The sequence below is a fragment of the Astatotilapia calliptera genome, chromosome 17, assembly GCF_964374335.1.
Source record: "Astatotilapia calliptera chromosome 17, fAstCal68.1, whole genome shotgun sequence".
NCBI classification, from domain to species: Eukaryota; Metazoa; Chordata; class Actinopteri; order Cichliformes; family Cichlidae; genus Astatotilapia; species Astatotilapia calliptera.
In genome coordinates this window covers 41,063,239-41,090,501 of record NC_137438.1, presented here as the reverse complement: position 1 = coordinate 41,090,501, position 27,263 = coordinate 41,063,239, and the positions used below count along the sequence as shown (strand labels likewise).

General features: G+C 42.5%; 1 protein-coding gene across 4 annotated transcripts in view; it reads left to right on the top strand.

Moving 5' to 3' along the window:
- The window catches only part of tmtc1 (transmembrane O-mannosyltransferase targeting cadherins 1), a 94,778-nt gene that overhangs the window by 64,214 nt on the left and 3,301 nt on the right, over nucleotides 1–27,263 (top strand). For 3 of the 4 annotated variants that reach the window (XM_026146480.2, XM_080291531.1, XM_080291530.1), the window contains 8 exons: nucleotides 1,882–1,995; nucleotides 4,634–4,777; nucleotides 8,023–8,131; nucleotides 8,252–8,354; nucleotides 10,400–10,535; nucleotides 14,161–14,305; nucleotides 14,430–14,567; nucleotides 20,031–20,153. In XM_026146480.2, the coding sequence (XP_026002265.2) occupies nucleotides 1,882–1,995; nucleotides 4,634–4,777; nucleotides 8,023–8,131; nucleotides 8,252–8,354; nucleotides 10,400–10,535; nucleotides 14,161–14,305; nucleotides 14,430–14,567; nucleotides 20,031–20,153 (1,012 nt within the window). The remainder of the gene's footprint in view (nucleotides 1–1,881; nucleotides 1,996–4,633; nucleotides 4,778–8,022; nucleotides 8,132–8,251; nucleotides 8,355–10,399; nucleotides 10,536–14,160; nucleotides 14,306–14,429; nucleotides 14,568–20,030; nucleotides 20,154–27,263) is intronic. The other variant, XM_080291532.1, reaches the window with a different exon arrangement.

Below are 27,263 nucleotides of genomic sequence, written 5' to 3'. Positions count from 1 at the left end.
TTAGCTAGTAAATAACAATTAGCTCATGTTGTTCATGAGATTAAAGTTATCTCACTGTGGTAATGTAAATATAATATGGCCAATATTAAAGTTATTATATTAATCATTATGATTTATTACAGCAGTGAACTTGAACTCTGTGTCAAATACTGAGCTGCAGCAAATATTCAAGTTATTTAAATTTCCTATCACCTTAAATCTTCACTCAAAGATATGTTGGCATTACTAAATTTGGCTCAGTGCTTACATATAAACTTGTTGCTGCCTTTCATAGTGTGTAACTTGAAGGCCCTGAGTACTTTCTCCCACACTGAAAACACTGGGATGATAACATTATTTGAACATTACCTAATAAGACTGATTCAGAACAGACAGTTAGTTATTTTAAACTTTCCTAGCAGTGCTTCACAAACAGGGAACAGTCTGTCTATTCTCTCCATCTGTCAGCTGCTGCTGGCTCTTCCTCCTCCTCTTCCTCACACACTGCTGAGTTTGTCCTGGTGGATCATCAGGGCTGCAAAGCCTCACAGATGATGTGCAGCAGTGGGTCCCTCAGTCTGTCCTCACTCTGGACACTTGCAGTCGTCACACATGGAAATCAAATGTGTGATAAGCTGCAGGATTCAGACACAAGTGTAACTTATAAACACATGTTCATACTTTTATTCCACAATCAGAGAGAAAGAAACAGAGAGAGAGTGCAGGACAGACAGACAGGTGACAGTCTCAGGTGTACACACTGCTACACAACAGCACAGAGAAGCAGGATTTAGTGTTTGTGTTATTACGAGTGTAAACAAGAAGAGTTCCAGATGGTGCAGTGGACACATGTGTGACTGCTGTGATTAAAGCATCTTTCTTTCAGCTTAACGAGTGAACCGTCAGCTCGTTCAAACACACGTTAAAGTCCGTTTGGCTCGACACCACCGAACAGAGGAGCAATATAACATAGCTCACATTAACAGTGCAGTGAATCCTGCTTGTGCCGTGATATTCAGGACTGCAAACCGAGCAGCATCACCGACTTTCAGCTTGTTGTGTTTGTGGATATATGACTGACTTTAATTATCCATAAAATCATCACATTCTCTGTAAGATTAAGGTCGACTATTGAACGGCGTATATTTTAAAGTAAAGGCTTTAAAACCAAGTTAGTACAAACATCTCTAATGTCACATAACTTTGCCGACATGTGGCCAACAGTCATGTTTAATGTTCTTCGTTATTAAACATTCGCACATAAATAAGTGACATCATATTCAGTACTTACTTTTGAAAGTTTACTCTTCTTCCGCCCCGCTTCAGCCATCCGCCGTTTTTTTCCGGCAAAATTATCCACACCCACCGCCGCGCTATGAAGTCTGGGATATGTTGGGCCATGGAGGATACACGGACCCATCCTTCAAATCCGGGGAAACGAAGGACGCATTTGAGGGCTGCATTTCGTGCAGCCTTTGAATTGGGACAGCCTTCGTCGCGTCGCTGTGACGTGAAATGCGGCCTTTAAGGCTGCAGACCCTGAATTGGGATACAGCCATGTTGAGGTCATTTTTCCGTTTGAATCAACTGTGTTGGATCAAGGACACATCAGCCTGGTGTCCTGCACCAGGAATGAAGGTTACATACACAGGACTAGGCAGGTGGCTCTAATGTTGTATCCAGTCACAATGCATATGCCAAAGATATCAGTATCTCAGAGTTATTTATTTATGACGTTTATTAAATTATAGGACCAGTGAGCTCCTAGAATTTAGCCACTGCTCAGTTACCACAGACTAGTACTGTCACACTCATCAAACCAAATTTGCACATTTGCTCAGTTTGCAGAGAACTTTCCTCAAAAAGTGTTTTTTTCCCACATGCTCTTTTTCCTTATTGTAGTTCTGGTATCCAGACGCTGCCTCACAATGCCAAAGTCCACTACAACTATGCCAACTTCCTGAAAGACGCCGGTCGGCACCAGGAGGCAATTCACCACTACACCACTGCCCTCAGGTTTTTTTTTGTTGTTTTTTTTGCACAAAACATACTTTTGCTTCTATGGAAGCGAGCAATGGACATTAGAGGAATACATAAGTACAGTAAAAAACACACAACCCATGCTGGATAAAGTGATACTAATGTGGACAGCTTTCCACTCTGCTGGCTTCACTTTCTAAACCAAGAAGCTTCCCCCATATTTTGTGTCGTCCATGGTCAAAACACATCTGATTTAGCCTCAACATTTTATGTATAAATTTATGACTTTACATGTATACATTTATGAAATGTATACATGTAAAGATATGAAGCAAATACTTTGTCAATAAAGTATTCTGATTCTGAATAATCGGGCACCATCTTATCTTAAAGACCTCATCGTACTGTGACACCCCAACAGACCGCGTTGCTCTTAGCTGGGTTGTTTACTTGTGGGTTATAGGGTATTTAAAAGTACAATGGGAGGCAGAGCCTTCAGCTGTCAGGTCCCTCTCCTATGGATCCAGCTCCCAGTCCATGATTTGGGAGCCAGACACAGTCTCTACAGAGAGTGCAGAATTATTAGGCAAGTTGTATTTTTGAGGAATAATGTTATTATTGAACAACAACCATGTTCTCAATGAACCCAAAAAAAATCATTAATATCAAAGCTGAATGTTTTTGGAAGTAGTTTGCAGTTTGTTTTTAGTTTTAGCTATTTTAGGGGGATATCTGCGTGTGCAGGTGACTATTACTGTGCATAATTATTAGGCAACTTAACAAAAAACAAATATATACCCATTTCAATTATTTATTTTTACCAGTGAAACCAATATAACATCTCCACATTCACAAATATACATTTCTGACATTCAAAAACAAATCAGCGACCAATATAGCCACCTTTCTTTGCAAGGACACTCAAAAGCCTGCCATCCATGGATTCTGTCAGTGTTTTGATCTGTTCACCATCAACATTGCGTGCAGCAGCAACCACAGCCTCCCAGACACTGTTCAGAGAGGTGTACTGTTTTCCCTCCTTGTAAATCTCACATTTGATGATGGACCACAGGTTCTCAATGGGGTTCAGATCAGGTGAACAAGGAGGCCATGTCATTAGTTTTTCTTCTTTTATACCCTTTCTTGCAGCCACGCTATGGAGTACTTGGACGCGTGTGATGGAGCATTGTCCTGCATGAAAATCATGTTTTTCTTGAAGGATGCAGACTTCTTCCTGTACCACTGCTTGAAGAAGGTGTCTTCCAGAAACTGGCAGTAGGACTGGGAGTTGAGCTTGACTCCATCCTCAACCCGAAAAGGCCCCACAAGCTCATCTTTGATGATACCAGCCCAAACCAGTACTCCACCTCCACCTTGCTGGCGTCTGAGTCGGACTGGAGCTCTCTGCCCTTTACCAATCCAGCCACGGGCCCATCCATCTGGCCCATCAAGACTCACTCTCATTTCATCAGTCCATAAAACCTTAGAAAAACCAGTCTTGAGATATTTCTTGGCCCAGTCTTGACGTTTCAGCTTGTGTGTCTTGTTCAGTGGTGGTCGTCTTTCAGCCTTTCTTACCTTGGCCATGTCTCTGAGTATTGCACACCTTGTGCTTTTGGGCACTCCAGTGATGTTGCAGCTCTGAAATATGGCCAAACTGGTGGCAAGTGGCATCTTGGCAGCTGCACGCTTGACTTTTCTCAGTTCATGGGCAGTTATTTTGCGCCTTGGTTTTTCCACACGCTTCTTGCGACCCTGTTGACTATTTTGAATGAAACGCTTGATTGTTCGATGATCACGCTTCAGAAGCTTTGCAATTTTGAGACTGCTGCATCCCTCTGCAAGATATCTCACTATTTTTGACTTTTCTGAGCCTGTCAAGTCCTTCTTTTGACCCATTTTGCCAAAGGAAAAGAAGTTGCCTAATAATTATGCACACCTGATATAGGGTGTTGATGTCATTAGACCACACCCCTTCTCATTACAGATATGCACATCACCTAATATGCTTAATTGGTAGTAGGCTTTCGAGCCTATACAGCTTGGAGTAAGACAACATGCATGAAGAGGATGATGTGGACAAAATACTCATTTGCCTAATAATTCTGCACTCCCTGTATTTTCACCATCAAACTTAAAACTTTTCTTTTTGACAAAGCATGTAGTTAGGGCTGGTCCTAACTATATGCTGCTTTAGGCTTAGGCTGCTGGGGGCTCCCAATAATGTAATTCTTAGTAAATTCAGTTCAATTTTACTTACTGTATTTTCCGCACTATACGGTGCACTTAAAATCCTTTAATTTTCTCAAAAATTGACAGTGTGCCTTATAATCCGGTGAGTAACATTGACATATCAATAACTTCATTTGTATGAAAGTTGCGTCCTTTACTTGAACGAGTATGTAGATGGCAGTCAGAGATATATACGTGTTTAACTTGCTCTGAAGCCACCACTGACGTGTTAAAAATTTGCCTCCTCATAAAAAGCTTCATGAGGGGATGAAACATGGCTTCAGAGCGTGTCATAAGATTCACATATGCGCAAAGTTTCAGGTAGGGCAAGTGTTGTTGACACATAAGACTATTATCAGTTAATTGGAGTGTGCTGTCCAGCATTCTCCAATGCTGATTATACAAAATGTTCTTGATCAATAGCATCCTCCTCTGCTCTCAGGTTATACCCCCGTCATGCCAGCGCCATGAATAATCTTGGCACTTTGACTCGCAGCCCAGAGGAGGCAGAGATGTACTACAGGAAAGCACTGGAAACCAACCCTCAGCACAACCGAGCTCTGTTTAACCTGGGAAACCTCTTTAAGTAAGAGATACACAAACAACAAGGTTGAAACGTGACCACCACTCATCACTACTTTCTAATTTTGGTTTGAACGTTGAACTTTTGGGAACTTTTTTGAATTTATTTACTATGCCTTATTGTTCCATCAGCAACATTCAATTCCTGCTTAAAGCTTCTGTTTTCCCTCAGCTCTGAAAAGTTGAGTTCAGTTGAGTTTAGTTTTAAAACTGAACTCAGTCTTGAGTTTCATGGCAAAGGCTGTATGTGGTATTTTTTTAGTTTTTTATTCTTAATAAATTTACAAGAATTTAATTTCAGAATAAGGCTGCAACATGACAAAATGTGGAACAAGTGAAACGCTTTGAGTAGATTTTGGATCCACTGTATGAAGAGTTGGTTAGCACCAAGATCAGAATCAGAATCAGAATCAGAATCAGAATGGGTTTATTGCCAGATGTTGAGGTTTACAACATTAGGAAATTGCTGCGGTGCTTCAGTGCAGACAATAAGAATTAAAGTGCTATGTAGAAAGAAAGATATGTGCATGAGATATACATGAGATATATACATGAGAATAAGAATTATGAGTGCTACGTAGAAAGATATATACATGAGTGCAGGTGGTGATCAGTGCCAAACATATATACATGAGAGTAAGAATTATGAGTGCTACGTAGAAAGATATATACGTGAGTGCAAGATAAGACCTGAATGAGATTCTGTTAGCGATGGACTGTCGTAAGCATGTAGTGCTTGTTTTATTGGATATGACTGCTGCATTCAACACTGTGCATCATGACCTGCTGATGTCTCGACCAGAGATGGGCAGTAACGCGTTACTGTAATCTGATTACTTTTAATTAGATTACCGTTACTTTCCCGTAGGAACGCTGCGTTACTGCGTTACTAAAACCATGATTTTTTTTTTTTTGCAAGAATGTCTCATGACAGTGACGTAAGCGAGTGCGCTGTTTGTGACAACAGCTGTGTGCATATCAACAATGGATCATATATCAATTGTGGGAGAGAGTATGAGCGTGCAGCGTTGAAAGCGTGGAAGTACTGACCTTACTTTGAGTTTGATCCCATAAAAAGTGACAAAAACATTAGCGTCCGCTGTGCGTGGGAAGAAAACTTTTTACAGCCAAAAAAACCCTAAACTTCCAAGCAAGCACAGAGTGCGCAACGACGTAATGGGAAATTCACAGAGAAACTCGCGGATTCTTCCACTGACCGCGGCACACCTGCACCAGGGTAAACCTCCGCCTACCCCCAGTCCTGCTTTACAGGTTAAAATAGAGCAACAGGACCGCTGAGTCTTTGACTTTATTTATTTTCTGCTGCGTTTTACTTGCATCTATTTGAAAGACTGAGTGTAAACACAAAAAAAATTATTTTATGTGCTGGAATGTGCAGAAAATAGGTTTAAATGTTAAACAAATTTCTTCCAGTCAGAGAATGGTGCATATAATTAAATTTTTGCTTGATGCATAAAGTTAAAAGATTAAAACTGATAAAACAAGATTTAAAAAAAGAGACTTTTCCATTTGATTACATTTTGTATGATGGATTATGCAGAAAAAATAGAATTGGGCTGAAAGATCTATCGCTTTATCACCTCTTCAGGTTGTAAATCGTGTTTTTAAAAAGTAACTAAGTAACTAAGTAGTTAATTACTTTTGAAAATAAGTAATCAGTAAAGTAACGGGATTACTTTTTTGGGGAAGTAATCAGTAATTAGTTAACAAGTAACTTGACCAACACTGGTCTCGAGTACAGCATTGTGTAGGATTTTCCATCTTGGCACTTTGGTGAATAAAATCATATCTCTCTAACAGGAGCTTTTCTGTTAAGTTGGGTTCGGCTTCATCCTCTGTGGCCCCTCTGCTATGGGGCGTACCGCAGGGATCTATTCTTGGGCCATTGCTGTTTTCATTGTGTCTCCTGCCACTGGGTGTGATCTGCGACACAACGGGTAAAAGAAAATTTGAGCACATTACTCTGGTTCTAGCCTCTTTACACTGGCTTTGAACTGAATTTAGAATCTAATTTAAAATCCTCTTAGTGGTTTTAAATCCTTAATTGGTCTGGCAGGGAATATTTGCCCTATGCCCCCCCTTGTTCATGAGCAGGTGTTGCTTTCAGTCCCTAAATCATGGCTGAAACTTAGAGGAGACCAAGCATTCTCTATGGTGGCCCGAAGCTTTGGAACGATCTTCCTCTTCACATCAGGCAGTCTACATCAGTGGTTGTTTTTAAATCCAGCTTCACAGAGTCGTGGCTAACTGCGCTAACTCCGGACTCACACGTAAACATGGATGGTTTTCATCTGATCCGGGCCGACAGAACAACGGAGAGTGGTAAGAAGAGAGGAGGGGGTCTGGCTGTGTTTGTGAACGATAGATGGTGTAACTCTGGGCATCTATCTATCTATCTATCAAAGAGACGCTATGCTGTAAGGACATTGAGCTGCTAGCGGTTAGCATGAGACCGTACTATCTGTGTGTAAACCATGAAGGTTTACACATGTCATTGTGATAGCTGTGTATGTCCCGCCCTCTGCTAGCGCTGCAGCAGCCTGCGAGGTCCTGCACACTGTAACCAGCAGACTCCAAACACAGCACCCTCAGGCCCTTTTCCTGATCTCTGGGGACTTTAATCACATCTCCCTGTCCTCCACTCTCCCCACCTTCACCCAGTATGTTACCTGCCACACCAGAGACAATAAAACATTGGACTTATTGTATGCCAACACCAAGGAGGTATACAGCTCATCACCTCTTGCTCCCCTGGGGGGCTCAGATCACAACCTGGTTCATCTCCAGCCTGTGTATAAACCTCTAGTACACAGAGAACCAGTTGTGAAAGGCACAGTTAGGAAATAGTCGGCAGAGACTGAAGAGGCTATGAGGGACTGTTTCCGTTCTACTGTGTGGGACAACCTTTGCAGCCCTTTGGAGGATGACCTCCAGCCATGGATAAATCCTGAAATTAAGGCTCTCCTCAAGAAGCCGCCAACACAGCGCCGGGGGAGCAGTATTCGGTGCATTTGAACCCCTGTGGGTTCATGGGGCAAACACTCTACCTACTGAGCTATCTCCTCCTTGTAGAAACAAAATACTTTGAGCACTCAGAGTTGAAAAACACTATATAATGACGATAACAGAGTATTGCTGTTATTATGATAATGAGGATATAATGATAAAAATGCTGTTAATGGAATTGATGATGATGATAATGATGCTAATGCTGAGTGATGTCTACAGATCTCAGGGGAAGGAGAAAGAAGCTGAGGCTCTGCTCAAGGACTCGATTCGCTTTGGTCCACATTTTGCTGATGCTTACTCCAGTTTGGCATCACTCTATGCTGAACAGGTAACTCAAACCACAAACAAAAATGTACATACATTGTAATGTATCACATTCTATTACTGTGCCTGAAAGGCTGTTGTAACTCTTTTTAATCCTTTCTGATTGTTCTTTGTTCTCCCACAGAAACGCTTTTCTGAAGCCAATGAAGTTTATTTAAAAGGTATAGAGAACTGTCCCGACAGCTCCGACCTGCATAACAACTACGGCGTGTTTCTGGTGGATACGGGTGAGTTGAACCTTCCAGTTTTCCAAACGCAGGCTTACTTTAACTAAAAGATTCAAACACTGACCATATATAAGCCTGTTTTAAAGGACTTCATTTTTCTTCCTTTCAGAATTTTAAAAATGAACCCACAGCCAGAGAACTGAGCCTTAATATAATAATCTATACTGTATCAAAATTTGAGTGGGCTTCTGATTAACACCCCAGAGAAATTCACATTTAGCAACAATTTCAAAAAATGAATGTAAGTATTTGGCCCTTTGGTAATCAAATATTAAACTGGTGGAAGAAAAACGAAAAATACATATATAAAGCACCTCTATGTCACGGCGGAGCACCTGGGGGTGTTTGAGGTGTGGACCCAAAAGCGGGTTCATACCTCAAAAAATGAAGTGTAACATAAGGCAAACCGTTTATTTAGGGTGATAACAAAAACAAAGGCAAAGGCGAACTGAGGCAAAGAATAATAAACCTAAACTGGGAACAGCTAGAACAAGACAAGAAAACTGTGACATGAACCTGAACAGAAGCATGAAAAACGCAGACTTGACAAAACATGAAAAATCCATAGACATGAGGCGAGCAGACGACCTGACACTTAACAGAGGGACGCAGAGGACTTAGATACAAGGGTAACGACTAATCTGACTGAGCTGGAGCTGTTTTGCAAAGAAGAATGGGCAAGGATTTCAGTCTGTAGATGTGCAAAGCTGGTAGAGACAGACCCTAAAAGACTGGCAGCTGTAACTGCAGCAAAAGGTGGTTCTACGACTCAGGGGGCTGAATAATTACACACACCCCACTTTGCAGTTATTTATTTGTAAAAAATGTTTGGAATCATGTCTGATTTTCGTTCCACTTCTCACGTGTGCACCACTTTGTGTTGGTCTTTCACCTGGAATTCCAATAAAATTGATTCATGTTTGTGGCTGTAATGTGACAAAATGTGGAAAAGTTCAAGGGGGCCGAATACTTTTCCAAGCCACTGTAACTTAAAGTAAAACAAACCACTCAGAGGACAGGAAGACTAGTAAATAAGGAGACACAGAAGAAACATAAACTAGGCAAAAACCCAATGAAGACAAACTAATTATGATATTAGAACTTAACATTATATCAATATATAATAAGCAATAAAAATACAAAAAAACTCAAAAATGCTGGGTCACGGACCGAGCCCCTTGACACTCGGGTCCACTCAGTGGAAGAATTGTATGAGATTATCTCTCCAAAATAAAAGTTTGTGCTAAAAAACAGACCCGAGTCTGTCAAATGCTAGGGACAATGTGGTAACATAATGGCTGAGCATTACCATATATTATACCGCATATTTTGCATATGTATTAACAGAAAGAGAACAGAATGGAAATAAAAGAGGGACTGAGAAAGAAAAACATGGACAGAGAGCTACTTGTACTGGTCAATATTTTGACTGTTTTGCCCTTTTTCACAAAGTATATGCTTATAGACTGCTCAAAAAACATTGTTTGATGGACGTCTCAATGCATTCTCAATCAGGTAAGTAAATCTCCAAAGGTTGATTCTGTTGATCTGGACATTTTCAGTGGGAGAAATGTTTCATCACTCATCCAAGTGGCTTCTTCAGTCTCAGCTGACTGAAGTTTTCCCCAATCTTATAAACAGTACAGCACAATGACTGAAACCAGCCCACTAAAGGAACAATGAGCTTGGAGGTGCTAGTTTCAGTCATTATGCAAATGTACTGTACCACTGAAAACGCTACGACCAGATGAACAGAATCAACTTTTGGAGATTGTTCGATGGAAATAAAAAAATTATCAACCTACAGAGGGTTAAATTCAAAAGACACCCTACATCAAAGTCCATTTTGCAGAAATGTCATTGCAGCAACTGAAATTGTTTACGGTAGTTTGCGGCTGCTGATGGGGTTGCAAATTAATACAATGCCAATGTTCTTCACTGATAGGAAGTGACACACCAGCGTGCTCTTTAATTCACTCCTCCCCATAACACTTCTTTCCTTTCCTCCCTCTTTTCATTCATTCTTACACTTTCGTTTCCCCCAGGAGAAGGACAGCGGGCAGCTGCTCACTACCAGCAAGCTGTGCGACTCAAACCGGCACATTACGTAGCCATGGTAAACCTGGGCCGTCTGCTCCGATCGTCCAATGAGAATAAAGAAGCTGAGTCTTGGTACAAAAGGTGAGCAAAATAGTTTTTCTAAGAAGAACAAAAGTATCTGTCAGCAAAAGTACCTATCTGTGCTGCCGTGTGGCTAAAAATGAGTTTCACATACATGTTCAGAACATTCAGAATTGACAGGATCCAAAAATAATAGAATCCTCAGTGCACGACAGGAATACACTCGACAGAGCCTTACAAAACTCTGTTGTTCAGCTCCTGTCAGAAAAACTCTCTCATATGATTAGACACTCAGAGTGGCGAGTTTAACACATTTCTTCTCGTGAAAAGGAGCAAAAGTCTTTGCCAGTGCTCGTCAGGGCGATCCTGTCGAGCCTTTTTATTGTCATGGTGTGCTGTGGCAGGCACGATGTAGGACCCAAACGCAGGCCCCGGAGACAGAATGATAAACTAAAAGAGGCATCTTTATTGCACTGTAGTAAAAAGGATAATAGAAGCAAAAATCCAATCCGGACTAGACCCTGAACAAAGGGAACACGGAGCACAGGGACAGGAGTAACAAACTGCAAGATGAAACACGACTGACTAGGGAACAAGAAAATAAACATGACAGAACTAAACCTACACTAAACATGAGGGGCACAGGAACCAAAACCTAAGAACTAGAGATCATCTAGAAATACAAAACAGAAACCAAAACACTAGCAGTCATAAGCCACGATGAAAATCGAAGATCACTAATAGTACGAAATTCAAAACACTGTCACCGACCCAGGACCGTGACATTTATACATTTCTCTAATCTTGTTCTGGGAAAAGAAATGTGTCAAAAGAAATCAGTTTACTTACACATCGTGCTAGAATACTTGTAACCAATCCCCAGCTCTCTCTGTCCTGGTCGTTGTGTCCTTGGGCAAGACACTTCACCTACCGCCTACTGGTGATGGCCAGAGGGGCCGATGGCGCGATATGGCAGCCTTCTGTCAGTCTGCCCCAGGGCAGCTGTGGCTACAACTGTAGCTGCCTCCACCAATATTGCTCTGTATCTATAAATTCCAGGTCATACAAATGAATGATGAAGAGTCATCGAAGCACGTTTCTTTTTCCAAAATGCTTTTCCTGAAGTTGTTGAGTGTTGTTTCATGCCGATATCCAGTCCCCCTTTGCTATGTAACATATCACCTGTGAGGGCAGCTGTTTTTGGATCAGTATCTGTTGAGGTTTGTGCTGTGGCAGGCCCAAATGCAGGACTTGTACGTGTAAAGGTAAACTCAAAGCAGAAGTTTTATTTGCTGAGAAAAACTCTCACACTGAATACTAGAAACTCAAACCAGAAAAGTTACCAGGGACACTGAAATCACCAAATAGAATCCAAGCACAAACTTTTGGGTGTTCTAGATGTTTCCTAGATGACATCTTGGCTCATTGTGTAGACTGGGCCATCAAACTCATTTCGCGGGCCACATACAGCCCACTTTCACCTTAACTGGGACAGACCAGTGAAATTCCCCTTTCTGTAGAGAATATGTCTGTGAAGGTTCTCAGTCATCCAGGAGCTTAGAAAGAAAAGCGTCTGGACTACTTTAAGTTTCATTTCAAGGAGCTTCTTCAGCTCTGAGAGCAACTGGTGAACAGTTCCAGATTTTAAGCCCTATGGGTGTGTGTCCCTAAGAGGGGCCTGGACGCCCTATTGGTCCTCTACCTAATCACATGAGGTAAGGTGTGAAAACGATTGCATAAACTATGGATTTACATCACCCTCCCAGTCATTTTCCTGCTGCTGGCCTCCCCCTCCCAAACAGCAGTTCGAGTAACAGGTTAGAGGGTTTTTTTTCTTGTGCACGGCATCAGTCAGTGTCTGTGGAAAATGGATGGGACAGATGATAAACTCCAGCTCGAATGACGAAGCAGGAAGAAATTTCTTCAAAAGTGGGACACTTGGAGCGACGGGTTTAATGCCTTTGTTCTCTTTCAAAGGAAGAAACGACAACATAGTTAAAGTCTATGTGTGAGTGCACTTCAGGGCGATCCTGCTGAGCCTTTTTATGCGTCTCTCTGTTCATACACTTGTTCTGGGAAAAGATATGTGTCAAAAGAAATCAGTTTAGTTACACTGCGTGCTGGAATACCAGACAGCAGAGAGAGACATAGCATGGAGTGAAGCACAGACAGAGAGAGACTCCTCTTTCTGCGGGTTGTTCTTGTGGTCTGAACTAGGACTGGGCAATATGGCCCAAAATTCATATCTCGATATTCTTTAGCTGGATGGTGATATATGATATATATCTCGATATTTTTTTAAAGCCATAAAGTAAGAACAAAAAGAGAGTTCTTCGCCAAAGCTGTGTCCCAGATCTCACACAGGCACTTTTATTAACATACAGCGCAGATGTACAAGAAAAAATTACTCAGAAATAAATTATCAGCATTTATTAAATAATAATGCTCCATAAATAAAATAAAACAATGTTGTTTTTGTCCATAACAAAAAGCTCACAATTGTGCAGTCAAAATGTAAACTAACAGACGCTGAGCATAGGGCAGTTCGATATAACGATATATATATCGGATGACGATATAAAAACGTCTATCGTTTCATTTTACGCTGTCGTTTGTTTCGTGGTGTCGCAAAATAAACTGTTTACGGGAATATTTTTTTATCGTTTTGATGGTCACTGTAGTGGCTTTATTAATTTGTTAAAGTTCTCTTTCTCTTATATGTAATATAACCACACTACGGACGGACAAGCGCCTGTTTTTATGTGTTGCCGTTAGCAACAACGACAGTAAAACAATGGCATGGCTCCGCCGTCTGCTTGTTTGTTTTGCATATTAACCTTTCACAATAAAGCTGAAGATCCTGTTGAGACTCTTTAAAATAAACTGAATCACGTGAAAGATGCAGAGTATTTACGGATGAGAAGCCAAAAAGAGTCGCCAGGTGCTAAAAATAAAAATGGACGAAAGAGAGGCAAACTTGCAGCTCCACAAGTATAATTATAACGTAACATAGACTATATCGATATAAACGATATTGTCACATCTCACATCTCATATCGATATATTTAAAAACTCGATATATCGCCCAGTCCTAGTCTGAACCCAGAAATTAAATTGATATTGGCAATCAAATTACTGAAACACTTTTAAGCACGATTGCTCAGTTGTTATCACTTTGCTTTGAGGCACCTGCTGTTGTTGTGTTTTGTCATTGTTTGAATAAAATTGAAATTGAATTGAATTTTGCTTCATGCAAGGATTTCTTTGAGGAACTTTGAGTCCTTAACCGAGGCATAGACCTATAACTGGAATTAAACACTGGAGGTTCCCACTGGTCCTAATATTTAGGATGGGTTAAGAGAATAATCTTCTTATGGGGATCAAAAAGCTGGCGTCTTTCTGGGACCCTTTAAAGTTGTGACATTCAGATGAAGTACTCCAGGGTTTACAACAAGTTTGTATATATAGTGGGTCATGTACAGGTCCGAGTCCCCTGCACAGAAACCCTGATATCCATCCAACCATTAGTAAAAAAGGTTAAAATGCATAGAATAAAGTGCTTTCTTGAATTATGTGTGAATGGGTAAATGAGGTTTAATACAGTTGTTTTCAGATGCCAGTCTGTCTACCATTGAGTCTCTAATCCCCTCCATTGAAAACCATGACCTTTGACCTTTGTATGAAGGGCACTGCAGGTGACAAGGAAGGTGGACATTCTGACACCACTTGGAGCATTATACTACAACACAGGTCGCTACGAGGAGGCTTTGCAGGTGTACAGAGAAGCTGTGGCCCTGCAACCGGAGAGCACCGACATCTGGCTGGCTCTCGTGAGTAGGCATACATACTCAGACTTACTAAGAATAGCATTTAGTTTCTTGTGCGTTAGTTGGAAAGGAGACCACGTGCTAACCATAACTTGTTTCACACAAAAACTCTCTATGTATGTTTCAGGCTCAGGTTTTAGCAATGGCTGGTCGTACCAAAGAGGCAGAGAAGATGATGCTCGATGTCATATCCAGAAAAGGCAACTGCATAGAATGTTACCGCCTCCTGTCTGCAATCTACAGCAAGCGTGGCAACTACACAGAGGTAGGTATCGCGTCTGCTTTACATAAGAGCAACTGCTAATGATCTTTCTGAATCTGTTGTGTTAGCACCAGCAGCGTGTACGGCCGTCAGTGTTTATGACCCAGTTTGACAGAAGAGATGGTAAATGGACTGGTAGTTATATGGCGCCTTTCTACTCCAACTGAGCACTCAAAGCACTTTTTAGTACAAGCTGCAATCACTCTCAAAAATATTCATACAAGAGTCATCAGGACACTTGTATCCACTGACACTCCGATGCATTGGTATCTTTTTTTTTTTTTTGCCTGTCCCATTTGGTTCTTTAGCCGTCAGAATTGTTGTCTGAAGACCAACAAGGATACCCAATGGATTTATTTTGCCAAATGGATCATCGTGGCATTGCCGTATTGGTCCATTTGATCGACCTTTGTTTTTATTATTTATTTTATTTTATTTTCAATTGTTACAGACGGGACAGACATGAGTCAGGGATAGGAAAGGGAGAAAGAAAGAGGAAGGAAAAGAAAAACAGAAGGGGAGAGGGACAGTGAGAAAGGGGGGGAGAAAAAATAAAATCTCCTGGATCACCTTTTGAGAGAAGAAGAATAGAAAACAAGCAAAAAAACCCAAAGCAACATACTAAACACAACACCATCGCATTAATCTAGCTAAGTGTAAACAGCAGTAAATACTAAATATTCAATGTTGTTGTGCAGCACGCAGGACAGACAGCGCACAATGTGCTTTGAAGTAGCAGCCAAGAAAGGTGTAATTTAAGTCTACGAACAGTGAACACCCGTGTGCACACCTGTGTGGATCAGCGCGCTTGTATTCAAATGGTTTCCACATGTAATGGTCTGCAAGAGGATGTAGAGAGCCGTAGCCCCGCCCCCCAGGGCATGAAGCAGGCATGGAGGAGATCCAGGCCCCAGACATCCAGAGGCCCCAGAGTGCGAGAGCCCAAGGAGGACCACCGGAGGGCATCCGTGCCACCCTCATGGGAAGGGCTGAGGATCCCCAGACGAGGCATCACCCAGTAGCCACCGAGCAGAAGCTAGACGGGGCTGCACCGGCGTGCCCACCGGCTCTGCCGGCAGCCAGCTGTGTCAGAGTGAACCGAGCCGCAGGCCCAGAGGCCGGAGGCCCGAGGGCCCCCCGCACCCCGGAGGAGGCCTGACTGAGCAACAGGCGCCAGGCCCCGCCAGGTAGCCACCGGGAGTGAGCCGGTACATACCTGAGTGCCCAGCCCCAGACACCAAGAACCACCAATGCACCGACCCCTGAGGGCATCAGTCACCGGCAGGGAGTGTGGTGAGGGGAGATAGGCCCTGGAGGGCCTGGGAGTTCCCAGAGAGGTGGAGTCTAAGACCCGACCTGACATATAGACACAGACAAACAGGCACACACAGACACAAACATGCATTCCCACCCTCATGCACACATATACAAACACTCAGCACTCACCCAACGTAAGGATTGGACATGTACACACAATCACACTCCCCAAACATGCTCTATACCCCGGGTCCAGGTACCCTCGCCCCCAGAGGGGGAGACAGAACCCAGACCCAAGAGATGTTACCCTTCCCCCCGGGGTGGAGGCAAGCAGACCGTCCCAGGCTCCGCAGCAGCAGGGAGGCCAATCGGACAGCCAACATCTCCTCCCAGCCCCCCCGCCCCGATGGCTAGCAGAGAACGGGGGTGTGTGAAGACCCCATACCTCCCTCCCCCCGCTCATGTGTAGTGTTGCTGCGTGTTGTTTAAAGTGCATTTAAAACAAGGGAGAGCATGGTGCTGCTGCTGCCAGAGAGCAGCAGGTGTCAGCACGGCCCTTCCCGAGAACCCTCAATGTCTACATGGATTTAAAATTGAGAGGTGGGCACCGGTGCCAGAGGTAGGTTTGAGTATACAGACCGTCCACTGGACGCCGTTAACGTGCCCACCCTCAAGGCCCTATATATATGTGTGTGTTATGAGAGTGTAAGTAATGTGGATGTCTAAGTTGTGAGATAAAATTGAGGCACAGGTGGCCAGAAGGGGACAGAGGGGGGGGAATGTCTCCCCTGCACCCTGGTGACACACCCGCACCCCAAGGCCCTACCTGTGTGGGTGAGTGTGGTGGAGCGGGAAGAGGGAGGTAGCCAGGGATGGGGAGGAAAAGGAGGGAGGGCAGGATGCCCCTCCCTAGGGCCAGCTCCCCCGCTGGCCCCAGTAGGCACCCCCGTCCTCTGGTACCCACCAAGGCAAGGGAGCCCAGGTCCATCCAGACCGGGGCCTACGGTAGCACTGCCAAGCCCCACAGGACCCGGGGCAGCCCACCCTACCCCACCGCAGAGGAAACTGTACCCACCCCAACATTCAATCGTCTCCCATACTACACAAGACAACAGACACCCAGGTTAAGTTTATTCTCCACCTTTCCTATGTCTCTCCCCCACCTGCAGAGTGGACTCCTGCAAGGATGCATTGGTATCTTGCCTAAGAATTCTTTGACATGTAGATAGGGTTAGGTATTGTTTAGGTTTTATCCGATACCGGTGCCAAACCGGTACTTTTGAAACTGTGCCGGTGCTTAAACGGTGCTCGAACTGGTGCTTAAAGAATGGAGAACACAAACTTTGTCCAAAAACCTCTCATGTGTAGCTGTTTTTTTGTAAAAAGATAACAATGTTAGCCTTTTCTGCAGCTATAGGGCATATATGGTATCACTCTTGGCTGGAAGCAGTGCTTAAACAATGGAAAAAACACAAACTTTGTCCAAAAACCTCTCATGTTTAACTGTTTTCCACTTTTTCTTTGGTCATTTTTGGCCAGGGTGAAGGGAGTACCTGCCATCAAACAAGAAGACAGCCGCATGTAGCTATGATGATGTTTGCTAGTTCACCTTACATGCATTAATGTAATAACGTGGTTAGCCTACTCAGCGTAAATTACACACGAACAACATTAAGCTACTCACGCAGAGAAGAACGGCTGCTGCTGCATCATCATCCTCATCATTTCTGCTACACTGGCAGGGCTAGGGGCCAGGACTCTCCTCTTCGGGTTCTTGGGGGATGTTGCTAACTCCGGGTCCGATAACAGGCACCACACCCGCAGTAGATGTGCTCGGTGTGAGGTCTCACAGCAAGCTATCAAACACAGCACATTTCTCGGCTTTTAAAAAAACGCTATGCGTCGCCAGGTGTTTCATCAGATTCGAGGTGTTACCTCCTTTGACAGTATCACAGTATCACCTTAAAGCACTTGTTGCTGCTGAGTTTGCATCTTTTGCTGTGAAGTACAGCCAGACTTTTGACCACTTCGCCTTGGGCATTTTTAATCTGTAGCTCTGCTCTAAAAGAACGTATGTACCTGGGCCCGCCTACTATCCTTGGAAAGGTAAAATGATTGGCTAGAATCCAAAGTGTATGACATCTCAGGGGAAAAAAAAAAGAACCACCGAAATAAAGCACCGAAATGTGCGCTGCTTTTCGGTCTGGTTACTACCATTTACCGGTACCCATCCCTACATGTAGTCTGGAGGTGCTGGGAAGACTCCTCCAGTCTGGCAGACAACCCAGCAACAGCCACTCCTTCGGCACATCTTACCAATCAGTCAAGTCTGGAGTGTAATGATTCGTGTGTTGAATGATGATACATGAATGTATGCCTTGCACAAACCAAGGTGGTAGAGAATCTTATTTATATACAGTACAAGACTGAACGTAAGTTTATATGTATGTAGATGTGTATGTGTAGGAGAAAAACCTCCTAACATATGGGTAAGACGCTGTTATGCATTCTAAATCATCCTCATCTCCCTGACCATCCCATGAGGCCAATGGGAAATTAGGATTCAGTTGTAATTTCTTACAAAAATCTGCCCCAAAATAACAGGCGATCGTGGCTCAAGAGTTGGCAGTTCGTCTTGTAATCGGAAGGTTGCCGGTTCGAGCCCCGGCTCCGACAGTCTCGGTCGTTGTGTCCTTGGGCAAGACACTTCACCCGTTGCCTACTGGTGGTGGTCAGAGGGCCCGGTGGCGCCAGTGTCCGGCAGCCTCGCCTCTGTCAGTGCGCCCCAGGGTGGCTGTGGCTACAATGTAGCTGCCATCACCAGTGTGTGGATGTGTGTGTGAATGGGTGGATGACTGAACGTGTAAAGCGCTTTTAGTCCTTAGGGACTAGAAAAGCACTATACAAATACAGGCCATTTACCATTTACCATAACAGTAACATTTTCTCTCATAGAGAGTTTATCAAAGAGTCGTTGGTAGACTATGCCATGTTAATATACACTGATTTAAAAAAACAAAGCAAAAACAAAAAAGAAGCATTTGAGAATGTTTTCAAATTCACCATCTGGCCCTGAATGGACGGACGGATCTGGAGCTTCAGTTAATAAACAAGCAATTTTGACATTTTCTCCCTGGCTCTGGACTAGAGCTGTGATGTCACAGCCCGCTGATTAGTTTTTGTAAGTAGGATAATGACAAAGTTTGTGATTACAGGAGAGCTAGCAGCAATGCAATCAATGAAAGGCACTGTGACAGAAAGTAAGTAGTTAAAGGAAGTGACCGGATAGGCCTGAATGGACTTGGACTGAAATGGGACAAACTGGCAGCTGTTACAACTGATGGTTGTCCAGATCTGAGAGGGAGAAGTTCTCAGATGCAGAATGGGCAGAATGGGAGTCGGATCCTGCATTTGCTGTTGTGATTATACTTAACGTTTTCACCTCAGACATTGAACCTGATACTAATGCACTTGTTCAAGCTTAGGTAAGACTAGATTTCTCTTACCAAGCAAGAAAGAAGAACTGAGAAACTGCAGGTGAAGTTATTAATTTACAAGCAAAATAGTAATAGCACTTTCTTAAAAACTTTGATGCCTTCACTGTTCATGGAAACCTCAACATTGACGTTTACCTAAAGCCAACACACACAGACCAGTATCTCCTCTTTGACTCCCACCATCCTCGGGAACACAAACTTGGAGTAATCAGGACCCTACAACACCGGGAAGAAAATGTTCCCTCTAAGCCAGAAGGGAAAGAAAGGGAACACACACATAAAGCAAGCCCAAACAGAAACAGAGTATGCTGTGTAATGCAGCGAGCAGTGCTCAGACCTCTACGTCTGCATTTAAAGGATAACGGTCACTCTTTCAAGGATGCCAATGTTCACATGGTTTAAAAAAGGAGTGTGATTGACTATGTTTGAACAGAGGGGGTGGCTTACAACACCAAGTGCCTCCTACAATGCAGTTTTGAGATCCCCTTCCGAGCACTTTAATCCCCACTAACATCTTGCATCAAACATCTTCAAGAAACTTGAAGATGTCCAGATGTTTTTCTTTCCAAGCTCCTTAGACTGCCACATTTGACTGAGAGCCTACACACACATACAGTCAGACTAGCATGTAGAGTTCGACAGGTCTGTTCACCTGCAGTGTGTGTGTGTGTGTGTGTGTGTGTGTGTGTGTGTGTGTGTGTGTGTGTTCCAGGCTCTGGAGGCTTTGGACAAGGCCCTGCAGCAGAATCCCAGTGACCTGACAGTGAGAGCAGAGCTATATTTTTCCAAAGGGAACCAGCTCAGAGAGATGAACCAGCTGGACCGAGCCTTTGAGGTACTACAATCTGCACTCTCTGTCACACACAGACTTATCATCTTTCCCCTCTCATATTTTTCTCTCTTTTTCTTCCTGTAAGCAACATGGATTTTCTGTAGCTGCTAATGATGACTCTCTGTCTGTGTTTGATTCTGTGATGCAAACAGTAATGTACAGGGTTCGTATGGGTGTTTGAAATCCTTGAAAATGCTTGAATTTTAATGTTGTCTTTTCAAGGTTTTGAAAAGTGCTTGAATTCAAGATGTGGTGCTTAAAAGTGCTGGAAAGTGTAACTGTATTTCATTCACCACAAATAACTATCTTTTCATATGGTCTTACTGAGGTGATGCGAATTGAAACATGCATTCTTTTTTTTGGTGGGGGGGGGGGCTGGAAAAGCTGGAAGTCCTTAAAAAGTGCTTGAATTTGACCCCGAAAAAGGTGTATGAACCCTGAATGTAAGAAACGATGCCAGGTACAAAATTACATGGTCTGCAACTGTGCTTAATGCTAACTCAGTCACTTTTACTTTTACTTTTAAACAAAGTATTTTTCTGGTCTGGGCTAATCTTCTCAAGATATTTACAACAAATCACTAAATTTGATCAGCAAAACTGTTTTTTAGACTCACAAATCAAAGCGAAATCAAGTTGTCTTGTAGAGTGTTTTTCCTCCCACTACAGCAGGGGTGGCGAATCGAGGGCCGGTGTCCTGCAGGTTTTAGATGTGTCCTTGGTCCAACACAGCTGATTCAAATGGCTAAATGACCTCATCAGCATGTCTTTGAGTTCTCCAGAGGCCTGGTAACAACATCATATGAATATGTGTTGACCCTATGGAACGCCAGGACTGCCATAATGAATTAATTAAATACACCATTAAATAATTAATTAAATGTGGCAATAATTAATTAAAATTGGAAATAATTAATTACATAAATATTTACGACACATGTAATTAATTAATTATTTACACATTTAATTAATTATTTATTTATTTTACATTTTAATTAATTATTGCCACATTTAAATAATTATTTAATGGTGTATTTAATTAATTCATTTTGGCACAGTTGACTCCTTCTGGTCTCACCAGGTCTCACCCATTTTATCTGTCAGCCTCACCCATCAAACTCAGGGGGCGGGGTTAACGCTGATCGAGTCAAAACCATTGCTTTGGCCTGGTGGCCATTGGTTTTAGCACACAACAACCGGCATGTGGCAGCTAACAGAACTGAACTTTGAAAAACCCTGTTTGTGTGTCACCAAATACCGTTTTAATATTTTTTTAGCTGAGAATGTAGTGGTTTAATCTTCATGTGTCTGGTCGGTTTGTCAAGATACAGCCTCTTTGCAAAAGTGCTTCAATGATTTCGGAGATGTCTGCCCAGTCTGACGGCAAAGCGTGGGATAGACCCGCTCGCCTCGCAAGCAATCGAGCTGTTATTGCCACTGGCAAAGCGCAGGCCTGGTACACAGCTGTAATAACCCCCGCTGACACTGACTTTTTTTACTGAGGTTATATTTATCGGAGTTTTGTTTCCTGATGTTCTTATGTGTCCTACGTGTTTCAGTCGCCAATTCTGAATTATAACTAACATTAAAAACATGTTTAAGGAGGAGAGAGAGCAAATAAATTCAATTAACAGCTGATCTTTGGGTTTTTGTTCAGTAATCAACGTGACCTGTGTATAAACGCATAAAAGAAATAACGTTGGTGTTTCCGTCATGTAGTAACTGCTGGCTTTAACTGTACAAAGGTTGTTCGACACTATGAAACACATACAGACTTCATGATGTTCGGCTAATATTTTTATTGTGAATATTAATCATGAGGGTAAACGGCCCTGTACACCACGGAGCGAGGTCAGCATATCCACGATATCCTCAGCTCCATGAGTTAACACAGAGTTTCCCAGCTGACTATCTAACTGTCATCTACGAATATGTCACGGCTCATATCTATATGATTTTACAGGAAATCATCCGTATTACTGCCAACTATTCCAGAGACGTGAAAATCTACAGCATAAAGAACACAAAAATATAGCAGTCTAACGCAACACTGTAACAGAGATGAACCGTCAGTTTGTCGCAGATCAAAGTGGAATGAAAGTGATTGGTTGAACAGGTGTGATCTGTGTTTTCTGCATTTTCATCAGCGTAAGAGACTCAGCAGCAGATTAGAATAACAGTTACACATTTAATAAATCACAAAATTAACAAACCTGTTCGGACAGTTTGAGTTTGTATTCCCTCAGCTGCAGACTCGCTGTTGTTTAAATGTTTGAGAGATATTAGATATAAACAAACGTCAAACATAGACTCAGTCTGCGTTCACATTTGATATGAGGCCAACACGTATAGTGGCTGTGTCCTGGTTTAAGATCATACATGTAAAATTGTTGTCTGACCTCCGTCGATCCAGCCGCTCAGAGTCCGTGGTTACCATGGTTACTGCATAAGCAGCTGTAATGTAAACAGCTGGCACAGCGGAAACCTACCAGCAACATGAGTGTTTATGCTTGTCATTGCAAAAGAACCGTCTGAATGGTTAACTGAAGTTAACTTGGATAAATTATAGTTAAGGAGTATCACAGATAACGCCCACGTGAGCTGTGTGACTGTTCACCACTACACTGAAATCAGTAGGCTATTACTGAAATACACGTGCTATATCATAAACTATGATATAAACAGGGAGGTCCTATTAACATGTTTAGTTTTAAAGGACACCTTCCTGCCTTTAGTCTCATTCATGAGCAGTATTAGTTTTCGTCTAACATCCAGAAGTCTGCACCATGTGTTTCATAGTTTCTAACAAGCCTTTGACAGGTAAACATAACATGACCGAAACACCAAAAAAAAAAGGAGAAAAAAAATCACACAAATTATATGTTAACCTCATTTATTTTAGTTAAGTAAACTCTAAAAATTCTAACAGACAGCTGGTGCTTAGAATACAGTTGAATAACTATTAAAAAACAGATGATATAATATTTCTGTCCAGGTTGCAGTCTGCATGATGAACACGCTGTTGCAAACTCTGCTCCTCTCGGTGGAAATGCGCCTTCTCTTCTCTTTCTTTAAAACATTTTATAAGTCAGTTTACTCTCAAAATTCACTGTTAAATCCAAAACACACCAGATAAAGAAAAGCGAATGGTTCAGTCTAACACATGTGAACCATTAAACGTCTGTAAAACTGTGCAGTTCTGAAACGTAACTTTAACCTCAGCCAAACCGATTTGCTCAGTTGTAAATAAAACAGCGAAGTAAACGTGACCCGACAGACAAAACCTGAGTGAATTAAGTCCAGCGTTTAACCACTGAGAGCTAAAACTCAGGTGAGGTTTCAAAGCTGTGCCAGTGATCGGACATCAGCCGCTGATGAAGCTGTTCGCCTATAAAGTGCTCTGTTGGGAAACAAGCTCCAGCAGCTCTGCGCTCGGGGAAAACACTATATTTACTTATCTTGTGCAGAAAAATGCGCTGACATTGCTTTATATCGAGCGCCGGCTGCCCAGTTAAACTGTGACTATCACCAGGTAACGTGGGCGTGTTTCTTGAATTAGCAGCAGGTGTTAAACAGCTGACAGATGAGGAGGAGGATGCATGCAGGTAAACTTAGGGCCTGTTGAGCTGATCGCTGGTGTCGTGAGAAAAATGTCAGCTCGTTCTTTATGTTACAGAAGCACAGAGACACAAGACCAGGCGGAAAGAGACGATCGTTCGGTGAAAATGAGAATCTGCGAATGCAACATGTGGAACACGGAGAGTGGAATAAACAAACCGGTTAACGTACCCCCCCCCCCCCCCCCCCCCAAAAAAAAAACAAAACAAAACAAACAAAAAAAAAAAAAAACAAACTATAAAAAACTTAAAAAAACAAACAAACAGTTAAGCTGGAACACCGGGGCTGTGAGCTCGGTGCACTCTGTCAGCTGACTGTTAGCAGAGCTCGGTGCACTCTGTCAGCTGACTGTTAGCAGAGCGAGTGACATCTCTGAAAACATCTGAGCACTTTTGCAAACGTGCTCTATGTTGACAACCTGACCAGACGTGTGAAGATTACGGCGCGACATTCGTGGCTAAAACACTGTTAAAAGTGTAGTTGGTGACAGAAAAACGGGGTATTTTAAAACTACACCACCACCATTGCTGCCTGTGATTTGAAATGCATTCTGGGATACCTGGCTGCCCCAAGTCTACACAAGCAATCGATTATCTAGGATCGACCTGTCTTGACTTATTTTGCACGGCAACCAATCAAATGTTAGAGAAGCTGCATGGCAGCGTTAACCCCGCCCACTTAGTTTGATGGGTGAGGCTGACAGATAAAATTATTTCAAGGGGAGAGATGAAGGGGACAAAAGTGCCAAAATGAATTAAATAAATAAATCATTAAATAATGAATTAAAACTGTCAATAATTATTTAAATGTGTTATTAATTAATTAAATATGTTAATAATTAATTATGTCATTAATTAAATAAATATGTCAATAATTAATTAAATGTGTCAATAATTAATCAATTACATGTGTCGTAAATATTTACGTAATTAATTATTTCCGATTTTAATTCATTATTGCCACATTTAATTAATTATTTAATGGTGTATTTAATTAATTCATTATGGCAGTCCTGGCGTTCCATATTGACCAAGGGTGAGATGTAAAAGGAAAAAGGGAGCTTTTAGAGGTTTCTGACAGAGGAGGTTTATTCACTAACAGTACTAGATGGTAACTAGTGCTTTTTAATAAGCAGCTAACAGCACAAAGCATAACCTAACCTCTGGCTAAACTGCTATTTTAGCAAGATAGGAGAGAGCAGAGCGGAGAGCCGGAAGTGGGGCGCCCGATCTGGCTTCCTACACCTCCCCGCCGGATCGGGCTGTACGCTCTACCTCCCCACTGCCTCCCAAAAAGGGAAGAAGAGCAGAGGGGAGAAGAGCAGAGTATTTTCTTTTCTCTCGCGGTTAGCTGACTGCCTTAGCTGCCCAAGTGATGTCAGCCCTTTTTAACCATAGCCAGTGACTGGTCCTCTCAGCAGTGTCAGCTAGTTCTCTTATAGCCTGCCGTTGCGCCTCTCCTCTGATCCCATTCTCTCTAAGCAGCTTTGCTGTTGTACTGGCAACAAAGCCCCTGCACCGCACTTCCACCGGGTGCACTTTGATCTTCCAGCCTAAATAAATAAATGTGTAAAATGACAGAAAAAATCCTGCTCAGAAAATGTCCTTTTCTCCCCATGCTGTGGATCCACTGTGAAAAATAGACATTTCTGAGTGGATAATGAAAAAACAGCAACTTTTCTGTGACTTAATTGTTATTGTTTATCTATTAATTATCAGTGTAGTTTTAAATTTAATTGCAATGGTGGAAATCTTTATCAGTAGGGAATGATGTAAAACCTATGTCCAAAATATGCTGTGCTGTGTGCTTAAACTTCATTCTCTACAATGTGCATAGCATTTGTAACTGCTCTCACAACAAAGGTGCACGGTACGATGCACGGTCCGCCCAAAGTCATTCAAGAGGTTTTTTTTGCTGTTATTTTTGCTTAATTTCCTCAGTTATTAAGTGCAGATTCATCAGGCTCTCCTGTGTCTTTCCTCTGATCTCTCTTGGCATCATATATTTATTGCACATGCCACACATCAACAGAGATGACACAGAGAAAGATGGAGTCTTCTTTGGAGTGAACATAGCGTTGAACTCGGGTATACATCGAGGTTTCGTTTTTTTGTTCTTGTTTTTGTAAAGTTGAGCAATCTCTGGAAATTCAGCAGAAAGTGAACTGAAAGGAATCAGGTCATTAATGTGATTAAAGTCAGGCAGGCTTGTCCCTGCCTGCTGGCCTTCCTCCCACTGTGGAAGTTCCACCCATTCAGAATTGCTGGCACACTCACAAGAAGTCATCCGAGACCGATGGTTGAGATGCAATCTGCAAAGGAAATTTGTGGAGGATACAGGAAACTTGAAATGACTTTCTGAGGAGGCTTGAGAGGAGAGAAAGCAAACAGAACTGCAAGAGACTGATGATTCTGCCAGAAACGCTGATGGACTGAAAAAGAGACTGGAAGAAACAGGGGTGGGGGTCATCTGAGGTCACTGAAGCTTCAAAGAAGGCCATGTCTGTGCACGTGGGATGTTTTATTTCACAGCATCAGCACAGTGTCTAAAGAAGCCAATGTGAGGCTAACAGCCTGAGAAGCAGTTTGAATTTTACACTTTCAATCAAACGCACTGGTTTATAATATTATAATTTTAATCTCTTACTGCCTGTTGTATTCTAAAACTGAAGGCCCCATCTTATCTTAATGACCTTGTAGTACCATATCACCCTATTAGAGCACTTCGCTCTCGCTCTGCAGGCCTACTTGTTGTTCCTAGAGTATTTAAAAGTAGAATGGGAGGCAGAGCCTTCAGTTTTCAGGCCCCTCTTCTGTGGAACCAGCTTCCAGTTTGGATTCAGGAGACAGACACTATCTCTACTTTCAAGATTAGGCTTCAAACTTTCCTTTTTGCTAAAGCATATAGTTAGGGCTGGACCAGGTGACCCTGAATCCTCCCTTAGTTATGCTGCAATAGACGTAGGCTGCCGGGGATTCCCATGATGCATTGAGTTTTTCCTTTCCAGTCACCTTTCTCACTCACTATGTGTTAACAGACCTCTCTGCATTGAATCATATCTGTTATTAATCTCTGTCTCTCTTCCACAGCAGGTCTTTATCCTGTCTTACTTCTCTCTCCCCAATCAATCACAGCAGATGGCCGCCCCTCCCTGAGCCTGGTTCTGCTGGAGGTTTCTTCCTGTTAAAAGGGAGTTTTTCCTTCCCACTGTCGCCAAAGTGCTTGCTCATAGGGGGTCATATGATTGTTGGGCTTTTCTCTGAATCTATTATTGTACGATCTACTGTACAATATAAAGCGCTTTGAGGCTACTGTTGTTGTGATCTGTATAAATAAATTGAATTGAATTGAATTGAAGTCACAGGATCTCCAGGATGCTGCCGAGCTGAAACATAATCACCTAAATACAACAACACTTTATAAAATGGTATAAAGGTTGGCATATCATGTGATATGTCACAAATTATAGTTAAAACATGTTTGTCTTCCTGACTGA